This window comes from Maniola jurtina, chromosome 7 (genome assembly GCF_905333055.1).
Source record: "Maniola jurtina chromosome 7, ilManJurt1.1, whole genome shotgun sequence".
Lineage (NCBI taxonomy): Eukaryota > Metazoa > Arthropoda > Insecta > Lepidoptera > Nymphalidae > Maniola > Maniola jurtina.
Window position 1 is genome coordinate 12,276,444 of NC_060035.1, and position 13,275 is coordinate 12,289,718.

The 13,275-nt window shown below is 36.7% G+C and overlaps 2 protein-coding genes across 2 annotated transcripts; both read right to left on the reverse strand.

Moving 5' to 3' along the window:
• Window positions 1-1,422: 1,422 nt before the first annotated feature.
• LOC123866648 (acetylcholinesterase-like) lies at window positions 1,423-6,247 on the reverse strand. Its single transcript, XM_045908326.1, has 4 exons — window positions 6,044-6,247; window positions 5,376-5,507; window positions 3,498-4,780; window positions 1,423-1,679 (listed from the first exon to the last, which is right to left on the reverse strand). Exons 1-4 carry the CDS (start codon window positions 6,128-6,130, stop codon window positions 1,508-1,510), a joined length of 1,674 nt encoding a protein of 557 aa, XP_045764282.1. The 5' UTR covers window positions 6,131-6,247; the 3' UTR covers window positions 1,423-1,507.
• Window positions 6,248-8,204: 1,957 nt separating this feature from the next.
• Window positions 8,205-12,936, reverse strand: LOC123866649 (esterase B1-like). Its single transcript, XM_045908328.1, has 4 exons — window positions 12,742-12,936; window positions 11,872-12,006; window positions 9,745-11,021; window positions 8,205-8,540 (listed from the first exon to the last, which is right to left on the reverse strand). The coding sequence occupies exons 1-4, from the start codon at window positions 12,823-12,825 to the stop codon at window positions 8,366-8,368; spliced, it is 1,671 nt and encodes a 556-aa protein (XP_045764284.1). The 5' UTR covers window positions 12,826-12,936; the 3' UTR covers window positions 8,205-8,365.
• Window positions 12,937-13,275: the final 339 nt, after the last annotated feature.

Consider the following 13,275-nt stretch of genomic DNA (forward strand, 5'->3'; position numbering starts at 1 on the left):
GCGAAAGGTCCATGTAACCCGATTCCCATCGGCTTCCCTTTAAGAATTGGCATATAATGTACGCACTTACTACTTAGTGACAAATGTAGGGCAAAAGTTCGATTATCATGCAGGCTACCAAAGTAAATGATACTACCGTACTGTGTACGTTTATTTGACGCCTAAAAATTTATAACAGTGTCAGGGAAAATTATCATCAATAGAAAAAAGCTTCGATAACCCGTAAACATACCGGCTTGCTGCTTAGCATTCCATCTCTTTCATTTCCCTAGGAAGCGAACAAAGTCTATCTCGCTCTGCGGTGGCCAATATGGAACCACCAATTAAATGTGGCCCCGGAACGAATACGAATTCGCCTCTCTAACAGGTCAGATAAATATGGTTCATAAGCCGATGCAAACCGGCTTATCGTACCTTAAAATTAAATATTTTATTTACACTGCTATTTTAACAGGTACCTGCTACATACTACTTTTCTGTTTTTAAGGGTGATTTAATACAATCGTTTACCTACGTGAAACATACATGCGTGCTTGAATTTAAAGTTTAGTGATTGTTTGACTTTGATAATATAACAAATTGAAGTTAGCGATTTTTAATAACTAATAAGTGTAAGTTAACGGTAATTTAGTTTCAGTTTGTTTAGTGTATGTGTTAAACTAAAGACTAAAATTGTTATAGTTTTCAATTCCATATGGGTTAAGGGTGTATTTAATAAAGCAAGCAAGGATGTATATCACAGCTATATTAAAAGATTTTTTTTCAAAGCGACCGAGGTTTCAAAATATCAGTGCTTTTTATATTATTAATGGTAAAATTGGGTCTTTAATCACCATAGAAACATCAGTGACGGCGGTGCTGATATTCTGTTAGGTTAGAACTTTTTTTGTTCCGGCTTCCCTTTTTCAGATCTGCACCCTTCGCCACTGGTACCTACCTAATCAAGTTTTCCTACGATGATCAAATACTTACAACGAAAAACTAATAATAATAATTTACCTGTAGTCCCGTTGGCCTCATTAGCCGTGTCAAAATACTTGAAATTGTTTGTATAAGCAGGTACCTTTTTTTTTCATATTATTAGTACTTATTAGTTACTTACTATTATAATATGTTACTTATTATTATATGAAAAAATATAATTTCTGATGCTTTTTATGGATCTAAGTAGGTTAGGTGTATTATTTCAAAATTGAAATGTGTCTGTACAAATACTTAACATGTTGACCATAGTGTAGTGTGATAATATAATAATTAAACAATTAATTCTAAGTCACAATTATTTTTATATTAATTTTATAAAGATAGGTAAGTATAGGTATTGATTAAGAAATTATGGATTTTTATATTGTAAATAGAAATAAATAATGGTGTTTAAATGTTGATTTTATTTATATTTTCATACATTTTTATACAATAAGTACTTACTTAAATATTATCAGCTGATGTTTTTTTTCTATCAAGTTCTTTGAAACGTTATTTTTTTTTAAATTGTAGTTCATATTTTTTAAGAAACATATGGTAAGTAAGCCTCTTCATACAGTTTGCCCCAAAACTTGATCCTCCGTTTGTCTGCTCTATGGGATGGAACGAAAGTTTCATCTATTTTAAAATACTCTTTCCCTTTGGTTGTGTATGGCTGCCAGATTGCTCCTAAACTGTTGTCAGGCGTTGGACGACTGCAAAAGAAAAAAAAACCATCTCAAAAATTTTAATGATAAAAACTTTAATTTTTGAGATCTTCATCCGAAGCGGTACATAACGCCTTGGCTTTAGTATCGAAATAATATTTATTTTAGGACAGTAAAATACGCCAAAAAACGAACACAATGTTGAGTAAATGACTGAATTTGTCGTAATTAACCAAAAACGTGTCAGCTAATCAGAAACTGTAGGTAATTGACGTCGTCATTAATATATACGTGTTATAAATTTTACGTGTGTATCTGTGTATGTCTGTGGCATCGTAGCTCCTAAACTAATGAACCGATTTTAATTCAGTTTTTTTTTTGTTTGAAAGGTGGCCTGATCGAGAGTGTTCTTAGCATAATTATTGGGATTTCTGTGGTTCTTAGCTATAATCCAAGAAAATCGGTTAATCGGTTATCAGCTCTTTTCTAATTACTGTAACCTTCACTTGTCAGGGGTGTCATACATTTTTAATTTACACTTGTAAACTCTTACAACTTCGTACCTAATAATAAATTATTCTTTCCGCAATAATTTCATTAAGAAACCGTTGCCGTAAATATTGTAACGTTAACAGGGCTCTCTCCGTCACTCGTTTCATACAATCGTATTTCCAATTTCATTTGAATATTAAGCAACCAAAGTCCATGAAATTTTGCAGACATATTCTAGAAACTAATATCTGTGTCTGTGGTGTTTTAGATTTTTCTAAAAATATGTAGTTTTAAAATTACAGGGGCTCAAAGATTTGTATGAAAAGCCCTCTTAACAATAAGTTCTACTCCATTTCGTCTTATGTCCTGGTCCATAATCATCATCATTATCAAAGCATCACCCGCGCCGGCTCACTACTGAGGGTCTTTCTCTACAGAATGAGATCTACCACGCTAACCAAGTGTGGATTGGTAGACTTTACACACTTCAGAGAACGTTACGGAGATTTCTCAGTCATTTCAGGTTTTCTCACGATGTTTTCCTTCATCGGCGTGGTCTAGATACAACCACCTGTAGAAAATAATATCTATATTTATCTACCTAAACAAAAATATGCCAAGTAAACAGCTGAGTCATAAAAAAATCCGGCCACAACACCTGTGGTGATAAGGAAAACGGCAATAAGGAAAATCTTTTACTATTCGGAACTGTCAACAAAGAAAATAGTAGGTATGTAGGGTGCGCATAGGTTAATAGGTACACCAATTTTATCTTGGAACGGTTTTGTCTTGAATCACGTCCAAAATTCAAGTTTTCCAGCACTATGAAAGTAGCTATAACGTCTGATTCATCATCAGTCATCATCTCAACGCATCACGGGCCCACTACTGAGAACTTATCCACGCTGGCCAAATGCAGATAACAGACAAAATAAGGAGAACATGCTGGTTTCCTCACGATGTTTTCGCAGTGACAGTAAAAGTTAAAATTGCGTGTCTGGGATTGAAATATCTACCTGTAGAAAGGTGATGTTCGGTGACATTAAAACTGTGTCCAGTGGGCATACTCGGAGATTAGAATTTCCTTTTGCAGAACGAGACTTTAAAACAAACAAAGTATCTAACTAACCTTTATAATGTCTAATCGCTAACTTTAAACTAAAGAGCAGCTCCTAGTTAAAATAGCTCCATAGGTAAATGATGCAAAAAAAGAGTTAAGTAAGTACTTTATTTTTATTTTTTGAGGAGGAAAATCCTCATGGATACCGTACTGGCATGCCCGGCTGCAATGCAAAAACCTCCTCCACAGTGCATTGCAAGTAAGTGCTTAGTTACCTGTGGAAAGTCTAGGATTAAGAGTAAAACTAAACTTACCCAGTCTTCGCAAAGTTAGTCCACAGCTTCGTTACTCTGTACACGATATCTCTCAACTTCTCTTGCTCCGCGTAGGGTTTCTCGTTCAAGTAATTGTAGAACAGGTACCAAAGCTCATCAGCATGACTAACACCCTTCAAATTGGTGAGCCCTAATGCAATTTTAATAATATTCAAATCCGTTACCGCGTCAAACCTATACAAATATGCAGGTGCGCCTAATCTCGTGTACATATGCGCGAATCTCTGGGTGTTGTAAGAGAAATGCATGTCGGTTTGCATATCGACTATTGTATTTGAGTCGTCTTCGGTTATGTTTCTGTTTCCAACGTAGAATCCCTTTATTCTATCACCGAAATCTCTTAATTGATCTTTGGTAATCTGTTCCGCAATCTCTAACGGAACGTAATAGGAAGGTTCTTTATTATACACGTCTAATTTCGTAAGATGATCGGGTAAAATTATTAACCCTTCCCCGGAATTGTATCCGAGCATTAAAGGGACTCTGTTAACTTTGCCATCAATCAGCATTCGAACTGGATTTTCAGTTATAAACGCTTCGACATTCGGGAACTTCTTTTCGATAACTGGAATGAATTTTTCTGGTAAGCCTCTGTACCTTTCATCGGGTGTCAATGTTGCGATGGTTAGATTGGTAAGAGCGCTGGCTTCTAGAGATTTAAAATAGTTGAGTAATTCTTGAACATCATTTGTTTCGGTGCCTAAAATTTTTCCTGCTCGAAAAGCTCTCGCTTTTGCGCCCCTTCCGATCGCCCAATCGTGAATGCAGACTCCACTTTGTGCTATGACTTTGTGGAAAAGGCCTGCGGACATCGGAGAGAACATGTGATAAGTGACAGAGGATGCCCCAGAACTTTCGCCAAAAAGCGTCACACTATTCGGGTCTCCTCCAAACTTAGCTATGTTATTCTGAATCCATCGCAACGCGGCTACCTGATCCTTCAGGCCAGCATTACCAGGAGCCTCAGGCGTTTCCAATGATAAAAAGCCTATCATATCGAGTCTATAGTTGAAAGTTACTAGCATAACGTTGTGTAGCATTAGGAAGTCGGGTAAAAAGAAATCTCCCGATCCCTCGTAGTACGATCCTCCATAAATCCAGACCATCACAGGTATTTTTGCGTTTGGATTCAGGGATTTTGTGTAAATGTTTAGGAATAAGCAATCCTCGGATCCTTGATATGTCGAATTGTATTGTGTACAGATGTCACCGAAGTTGGTCGCATCACGTATACCTTTCCATGATGTAGGCGGCAAGGGAGCCTGTAATGAAACAACTGGAATCAAACAACCATTTGAACTGATAAACTAATTCACCTTGAACTGATTGACCTACTCGATGATAATATTGTTTACAAACATACACATTACCCAGAAGTACTAAGTTTCCTCATATTCGATTAAAATTCCTTGATATTGCAAATCAATTTATTACACCTAAAGCAGAGCCTACTTACATTATTGCCGACAAATACAAATACTTAACATAAAAACTAACGTTAATACAAGAAAGATGGCCATATTTTCGTGGCTAGAACTAATCTTATGGAATATGATTTTATAGAACCTGTCTTCGTCAGCAGGAGTCTTTGTAAAATTCGAAACCTCCCATTAAACGAAAAATACTGCATCAAATAGATATTATAGTACGAAGCGCTTTGCCTCCTCATTTTTAATACGAACAGCTAGAATATGAAATGTCCTTCCAGCATCAGATTTCCTGTACCTTCAAGTCAAGAGTGAATAGGCTTCTTATAGACAAGCGCGCTCCGTCTTAGACTGAATCATCACTTGCCAGCAGGTTTGATTGCAGCCAAGCACTAGTTACTAAAAATAAAATAAAATAAAAAGTTCTTGCCTTGAACCGTAGATCTCCGACTGGTGGTTTTGCAAAAGGAATTCCTCTGAAGGCGTAACAAGTAGATCCATCCACGAGGTTGTATGTGGTGCCGCGCAGTTTGCCTTCCTTCACCGTCACTACTGGGGCATCCTGAAAATATAATAACATTATGTACTTAACTACCTAGGTACTGGAATTATAACAAAAATGATAATCCTCGTAGGCTTGAATCGCTTTAGGCCTCCGTATATCAAGAGAAAAAACCGGTTAAGTGCGAGTCAGACTCGCAGACGAAAGGTTCTCTACCATCATACATGATAATAATGCAAGTCAATTACGGACAGTGCCATCTATGATGTGATTAGTAAAGTAATTGTTTGTGAACACTTTTTTTTCTTTTGTAACCACATTTCACGGTTTTCAGATTTTTCCCTTTACTGGTGCTATAAGACATCAATTTATACCTTCCTCTTATGATTCTAGGTCAACGGGAAGTACCCAATAAGTTTAAGTACGGTAAGGAACCCTTCGATTCGATTGCCGACTCGCACTTGACAGGTTTTTTTTAAATTAAGTAGTTATACTTATTTATTTTTATCCTTTTTGAACGAAGCAACTAACACTTGCGAAACTTAACAAAATAAATTAAATTGACTGAACAAAGGCTTATTACCTAAATAACTTACGTTATCTTGCTTCTCCCTTACACAAAATATCGCGCATATTTGTAACAATGCTACAATCAGGCTAACCTGATACTTTACACTACACATTTTGTATAGCCTATTATTGATTCATAATATAGAAAGGTACAAATTAATAACAAAGGAGCTCTCAAGCAAGCGTGAACATGCGAACTTCACAGCACTCTGTAACGTATTGATTTGAAAATAAAGTACCTACCATTACAAAAGGAAGTTTTCGCAGATGTTTTCCTTATGTATCTACCTATATTCGAAACATCTAGGTACCTAGATAGGTGATATTTCATTTCATACCTAGATGAATATACCTACTTGATAAAATTATTATATTTATGACGAACAAGCTTATAAGCCCCGCCACTTCGTCCGCGTGCAAACTGCAAACCCCTATTTTACCGTCATTCAGTTGAATTTTCAAAAATCTTTTCTTTTGGTATGCAGATGATTGCTGCCTTTGATGATTCTCATCAAATCATCTTGTGACATCTTTGATGTGCTGATAAATTTTTAGGGTTCCGTACCTCAAAAGGAAAAATGGAATCCTTATAGGATCACTTTGTTGTCTGTCTGTCTGTCTGTCCGTCCATCGTGTCTGTCAAGAAACCTATAGGGTACTTCCCGTTGACCTAGAATCATGAAAATTGGTAGGTAGATAGGTCTTATAGCACAAGTACAGGAATAAATCTGAAAACCGCGAATTTGTGATTACATCATTTAAAAAAAATTAAATAAGACAACTATACCAAGTATGATACCCTCATATGAAAGGGCTTTACCTGTACCTCCTAAAACTTATTTTTATGTACAATAGTTTTTGATTTATCGTGCAAAATGTTGGAAAAAATACCCGAGTACGGAGCCCTCAGTGCGCGAGTCTGACTCGCACTTAGCCGGTTTTTATTTATTTCCTAACTAGATGATGCTCACAACTTCGTCCGCATGGAGGCTATTAAAAATCCAGTGGTATATCCTTAATTTTCCGGGATGAAAGCATCCTATTTATGTCCATCTCTGAGATGAAAGCTATCTTTGGACATTTCGTCAAAATTTTCCCATTGCCACTTCAGCTTCGCAACCCTGTGAACTATAGGTACAATGTCCGTTATTCTGGTTCTCCTACATATATCTCTTCATTTCTGACTTGATGACGTAGAGAAATTCTAAGCATAACGGATATCAGTAATAGTATTTTTAACCCCTGACCCAAAAAGAGGGGTGTTATAAGTTTAACGTGTGTATCTGTCTGTGGCATCGTAGCTCTTAAATTAATGAACCGATTTTAAATTATTTTTTTTCGTTTGTAAGGTGGCTTGATCGAGAGTGTCCTTAGTTATAATCCAAGAAAATCGGCTCAGCCGTTTGAAAGTTATCAGCTCTCTTCTAATTACTGTAACCTTCAATTGTCGGGGGTGTTATAAAATTTTAATTTACACTTGTTATAATTTTTATGAGTGTTTTTGCCCAGACTTCAAGGAAATTTCTGAATACATAATCAAAAATTGCGGAATTAGCAGGATTCGAACCTGCGTCTTCTGGGTTCGCGCCCGACGCTCTAACCGCTAAACCACGCTTCCCTTATGCCAGTGACGTTGATATGTACATATGTTAAAAATTATTTAGAAACAGTAATAGTATTTTATTAGTATTAGTACCTACTCAGGTCATATAAAGTTATTTAGCAGATCTATTAGTCATTATGCAATGCTGTCTCGCCAGTCATTAGCAAAACAATTTAGTCTAACGGACTCTTATCGGATGTTCGCTTATCTTTTCAAAACAAGTTAACTATGAAATAATGAACAAACGAATATTGAAATATTTGTCTTTATTATGGAATTATTTTAACAATAGGTACACATTTTTGGCTGTTATTGTTTATCCAACTTTAGAAATAGTCAGGTAGGTGGCTATGTTTAAAGTTTAAACACGTCACATCCTCATTATTATCAACCAATAGACGTCCATTGCTATAGGACATAGGTCGGCGCCGCCTGAATGCAGCGGCTCCCTCGTTTGATGTCGCCTGTCCACTTAATAGGGGTTCTTCCAACGCTGCGCTTTCCGGTGCCTTCACTACCATTAGTAATTAATAATGTTTAATAGGTAATTGCGGTCGCCATTCAGATTTCACAGAAATTAAACCCCCCCCCCACCCCATCAGAAAAAGTCTACCTAGATGGAGCAACGACATCCAGAAAGTCGCTGGCTGGATTGGATTAAGGCCAAGTTGGCACTACCAACAGTGGATGACAATATGAATTCACTGTTGAACATACTAAAACTATTGAAGATGTTGCAAGTTGTTCATGTCTTCGATATATGTGGAAGGCCAGCTTCGATGTACAGTTGGTTCCAAAACTCCATCCTTTCCTTATCAGCATATTTTCCTTGAGAAAACTGCTCATCTATACTGTAGAATTCTTTATCTTGCACCGTGTACGGTTGCCATATTGGTCTTGTACCATTTGAAGTTGGGTCACTGAAAAAAGAAAATTTTATTTGAAAACCGGTCAACGTTACAGTGTGTGGTGGTGAACGGAGCATTTTTTTATTATTTGGTGTTATAGCGGCAATGGAAATACATATTCTGTGAAAATTTCAACTCTCTATAACGTATTACGGTTCATAAGATACCAGCCCAAAGAGCAGAGAAGAGCCCGCTGAGAAACAAAAAGACGGACGCACAGACAGAAGAGGCTTAGTGATAGCCCGTTGGGAACTTTCGGATCGGGAACCCTAAAAACTAAAGCCTTGCATAAAACTAGGAAATTAAATCTAGGAAATAGCTAAACTAGGAAGAGAAGTCAGCTGCCAGTGTCAATTTCTGCATGCCTTAGCAACTGAAACTTGTAGTTTACCTGCTACGAGTGGTAGGCCCCTCACAGTGCAAGTGGCGTTCTGCAACTTCTGCAAGTTTTATTGCTAGTAGACACTTTTAACTAATAGTTTGTAAGTCCCTAAGTGTTTAACAATATTTCCTTATTTGACCCAATGGCTAATCGGGTAACGAACCCCGCTACTTTATCGCCATACGATTAATCATCGATGCGACACCTAAAATGAACCCAATATCTAACTACTTACTTACTAATTAAAAAGTCTATTACGCATGACTAATAATTAATTAAATATACGAAAGTGTCTTTGTTTGTTAGTCTATTTTTCTTTCACGCCGCAATGGAACGCATTAGCATTATTTTTTGTATGGATATGGATATACGTAGATAAAGGCCTGGAGAGTGACATAGGTAATTTTTTGACCCGAGAAATATAAGGGTGATATTTATAAAGCGGACTTTGACTTTGGTCAGACTTAAGATTGAGTTAAAACGAGACAGATTTATGTGAGAGATATACATCTGTCTCGTTTTAACTCTGGCTTAAATCTAAGCAAAGTCTGAGTGCGGTTTATAGATCTCACCCTAAGAGTTTCCACCGGATTTAAAGAACGAAGTCGCGGAGAAAGTCGTGGGCATTTAGTTAGCAATAAGTATCTAGGTAGTAGGTACCTAATAGCTACTTACGAGTAAGTAATTGAGTGAATGATACATATTAAAGAAACTTCCCCTTAAAACTGATTCACAAACAAAGAAACCCGATCTGTGAATCAATACAATCAAACAAAAACAAGGAAAACCACTTTAAGTTTAAAAATCTTTTGTCTCATTCATACGAGTATTTACCTGGTCTTCGCAAAATCAGTCCACAGTTTCGTCACCTTGAACACGAGGTCTCTTAATTTCTTCTGCTCTTTGTAAGGCTTTTCATTCAAATAGTTGTAAAACAAATAAAACAGTTCATCTGCATGACTGACACCTCTTACATTCGGCAAATTCAATGTATTCTTAATCACATTAAGTTCCGTTTCAGCATCAAATCTATACATATAAGTTTGCGGACACAATTTGCTGTACAAATCTGTCAATCTATGTGTGGTATACGAAAAATGTATATCTGTTTGTATATCGCGAATAACACCTAAATCATCTTTGGTGATGTCTCGATCACCTACATAGAACTTCTTTACTCTATTACCAAAATCATTAAGCTGATCTTTAGTTATGTGGTCTACTAATTCTCTAGAAACGTAAAAAGATGGCTGTCTATTATAAACATCTATTAAAGCAGCATGGAACTGCGTCATGATTAATCCTTCGCCGGAATTATAACCAATCATTAGAGGTACTTTATTGATTTTTCCTTCTACCAACATTTTTGTTGGATCCTCATCCATAAAAGGTTGGACATTAGGGAATTTCTTTTCAATGACTGGTACAAATTTTGCAGGAAGCCCTCTGAATCTTTCATCGTCAGTTAAAGTTGCGATAGTTAGATTAGTGAGTCTACTGGCTTCGGTGCTTCTGAAGAATTCGAGTAGTTCGTTGACATCATTGGTGTCTTTTCCGAGGACTTTGCCAGCTCGGAAAGCTCTTTCTTTTTCGCCTTCACGACGAGCCAAATCATAACTTCCACTTTCAGCTATAACTCTATGGAAAAGATCTTTGGACATAGGAGAGAACATGTGAAAGACAGCCGCTGCCGCTCCAGAACTTTCTCCAAACAGCGTAACTGAATTGGGATCGCCACCAAACTGAGCTATATTATCCTTAACCCATCTTAACGCTGCAACTTGGTCTTTCATACCAGCATTACCAGGCACTTCTGAAGTATCTAGCGTCATGAAACCTAGCATTTCTAACCTATAATTTAAAGTGACTAAAATAACATCATGCTGTAGAAGAAAGTCAGGTAAGAAGAAGTTTCCAGAACCTTGGGAGAAGGAACCGCCGTGTATAAAGACCATGACAGGTATTTTGGCGTTTTTACGCAAAGTTTTTGTATAGACGTTGAGGAATAAGCAGTCTTCGTCTCCTTGGTACGTTTCGTTGAATTGCGCGCAGATGTTACCGAAGTTGGAAGCGTCGCGGATGCCTTGCCATGGTTGAGGAGGTAGGGGAGCCTGAAAAATTTATAGGATTAATGACAAGAATTTTATTAACAAAGTAACAATCTACACAGCTGGAAAAAAACGAAATCATCATCATAGTGATCAACCCCTTGCCGGACCACTACTGAGCATGGGTCTCCTCTCAGAATGAGAAGGGTTTAGGGCAGTCTGCCACGCTGGTTCAATGCGGGTTGGCAGACTTCACACTTTATGGAGAACTCTCTGGCTTGCATGTTATCCTTCACCGTCAAAGCAAGTGATATTTTAATGGCTTAAAACGCACATATCTCTGAAAAGTTAGAGGTGCGTGCCCGGGATCGAACCTTCGACCTCCTGAAAAGAAGGCAGATTAACCATTTAGCTATCAACGCGTAAAAGGAAAAAGAAATAAGGATAGATAATGAAAATATCACACTTCACACTAATATTATAAAGGCGAAAGTTTGTATGTGTGTGTGTGTGTGTGTGTATGTTTGTTACTCCTTCACGCAAAAACTACAGGACGGATTGGGCTGAAATTTAGAATAGAGATAGATTATACTCTGGATTAGCACATAGGCTACTTTTTATCCCGGAAAATCAAAGAGTTCCCACGGGATTTTTAAAAAACTACATCCACGCGAACGAAGTCGCGGGCATCAGCTAGTATGAAAATATATAATACTTAAATTTAGTTTTTCTTGCTTCAACGTTGAAGGAAAACATCGTGAGGTAACCTGCAGGCCCGAGGGTTCTCCATAATGTTCCCAAAGGTGTGTGAAGTCTAGGGTCAAATCCCTTCTCACTCTGAGAGGAGACCCGTGCTCTGAAGTAAGCAGGCGATAGGTACATGATGATGATGATGATGATGACTTAAGTTTACCTTAAACCTGAGATTTCCAACTGGAGGAGTGGCGTATGGTATTCCTCTAAACCTGTAGTATGAGGATCCGTCCACCAGTTTGTCTGCGACACCTCGAAGTTTACCTTCTGTGGTTGTTACTACAGGCGCATTGTTCTGAAATAATTAATAATTGAAATAAGTTTGGGACCTAAAATATTAAAAAAAAAACACACATATTAAAACCCCGTGAAGTAGCTAGTCCGTTGTTTGCGCTGGCTATTAGGTTCTTATTTCAAACGTAGGTATTTACATAAAAATAAAGTCATTATATACATAAGTGTAGGTAAATTAAAAATTTATAAACCCCCGACATCTGAAGGTTACAGTAACTAGAAAAGAGCTGATAATTTTCAAACGGCTGAACCGATTTTCTTGGATTATAGCTAAGAACACTCTCGATCAAGGCACCTTTCACACAACAAAAAACTAAATTAAAATCGGTTCATTAGTTTAGGAGCTACGATGCCACAGACAGATACACAGATACACATGTCAAACTTATAACACCCCTCTTTTTTGGTCGGGGGTTAAAAATATATTTACAAAAAGTGAAGGTACTTACTTACTAAATAAGTATATTTTTACAATAAAATTGGCAAATAAAAGAACTTGTGTACGCATTTTAAAAATAATTTCTCTTTGTCTCAGATCCTCTCCCTGACTACGGTCATATGGGTCATGCAAAATCGATCTTTTTAAAATCACTGAACCGATGTTGATGAAATGAAAATGCATTTTCATTCCAATCAAAAATATACCCTGAAGAACCCTTAATCCTAATTTTTTAAACTCGGTTTTAATTATTTTTAAATTCAATGAATAAGCTCGGTACTTCGGTACTAAACTTACATGGCATTTCCTAGATGATAATATTCCTATTATCTGTATAAACAATATTAACACAATAACTTTACTTTTATTAAAACTACACATTTTTTAAGTTCCAGCGCATACCAGCGCAGAGAATGGGTACAATGTTATGAGTAATTTTAAAAAGCGTTACACTTTATATCCATTTGTTAGTGTATCAGTAGGTAGGAATTTACTAACTGGGATTTTCCTTATAGTTCGGAAACATGTACTTGCATACCTACATTCAATTTTGCAATGTTCAGTAACAGTTACTGTACAGTTAGTTAGTAACAGATAAATTAAGGAATTAATTTAACTAAAAATATTACTTTTGTACTTAATAAAAATATCTAGTATCGAATGAAAAATAGCTCTAGAAAAAGGTAATTTAAATATCGCGCTAAAATAGTGCCTTCACTATTTTTCGGCTCTGGATTTTAAAGAAATCTTGTCTATGGTACCTTGGGACTTGGTTAATTTCATTGATTTCACTTCAAGCAAGGATTGTACCATGGAGGTTAGAGAGAAGGA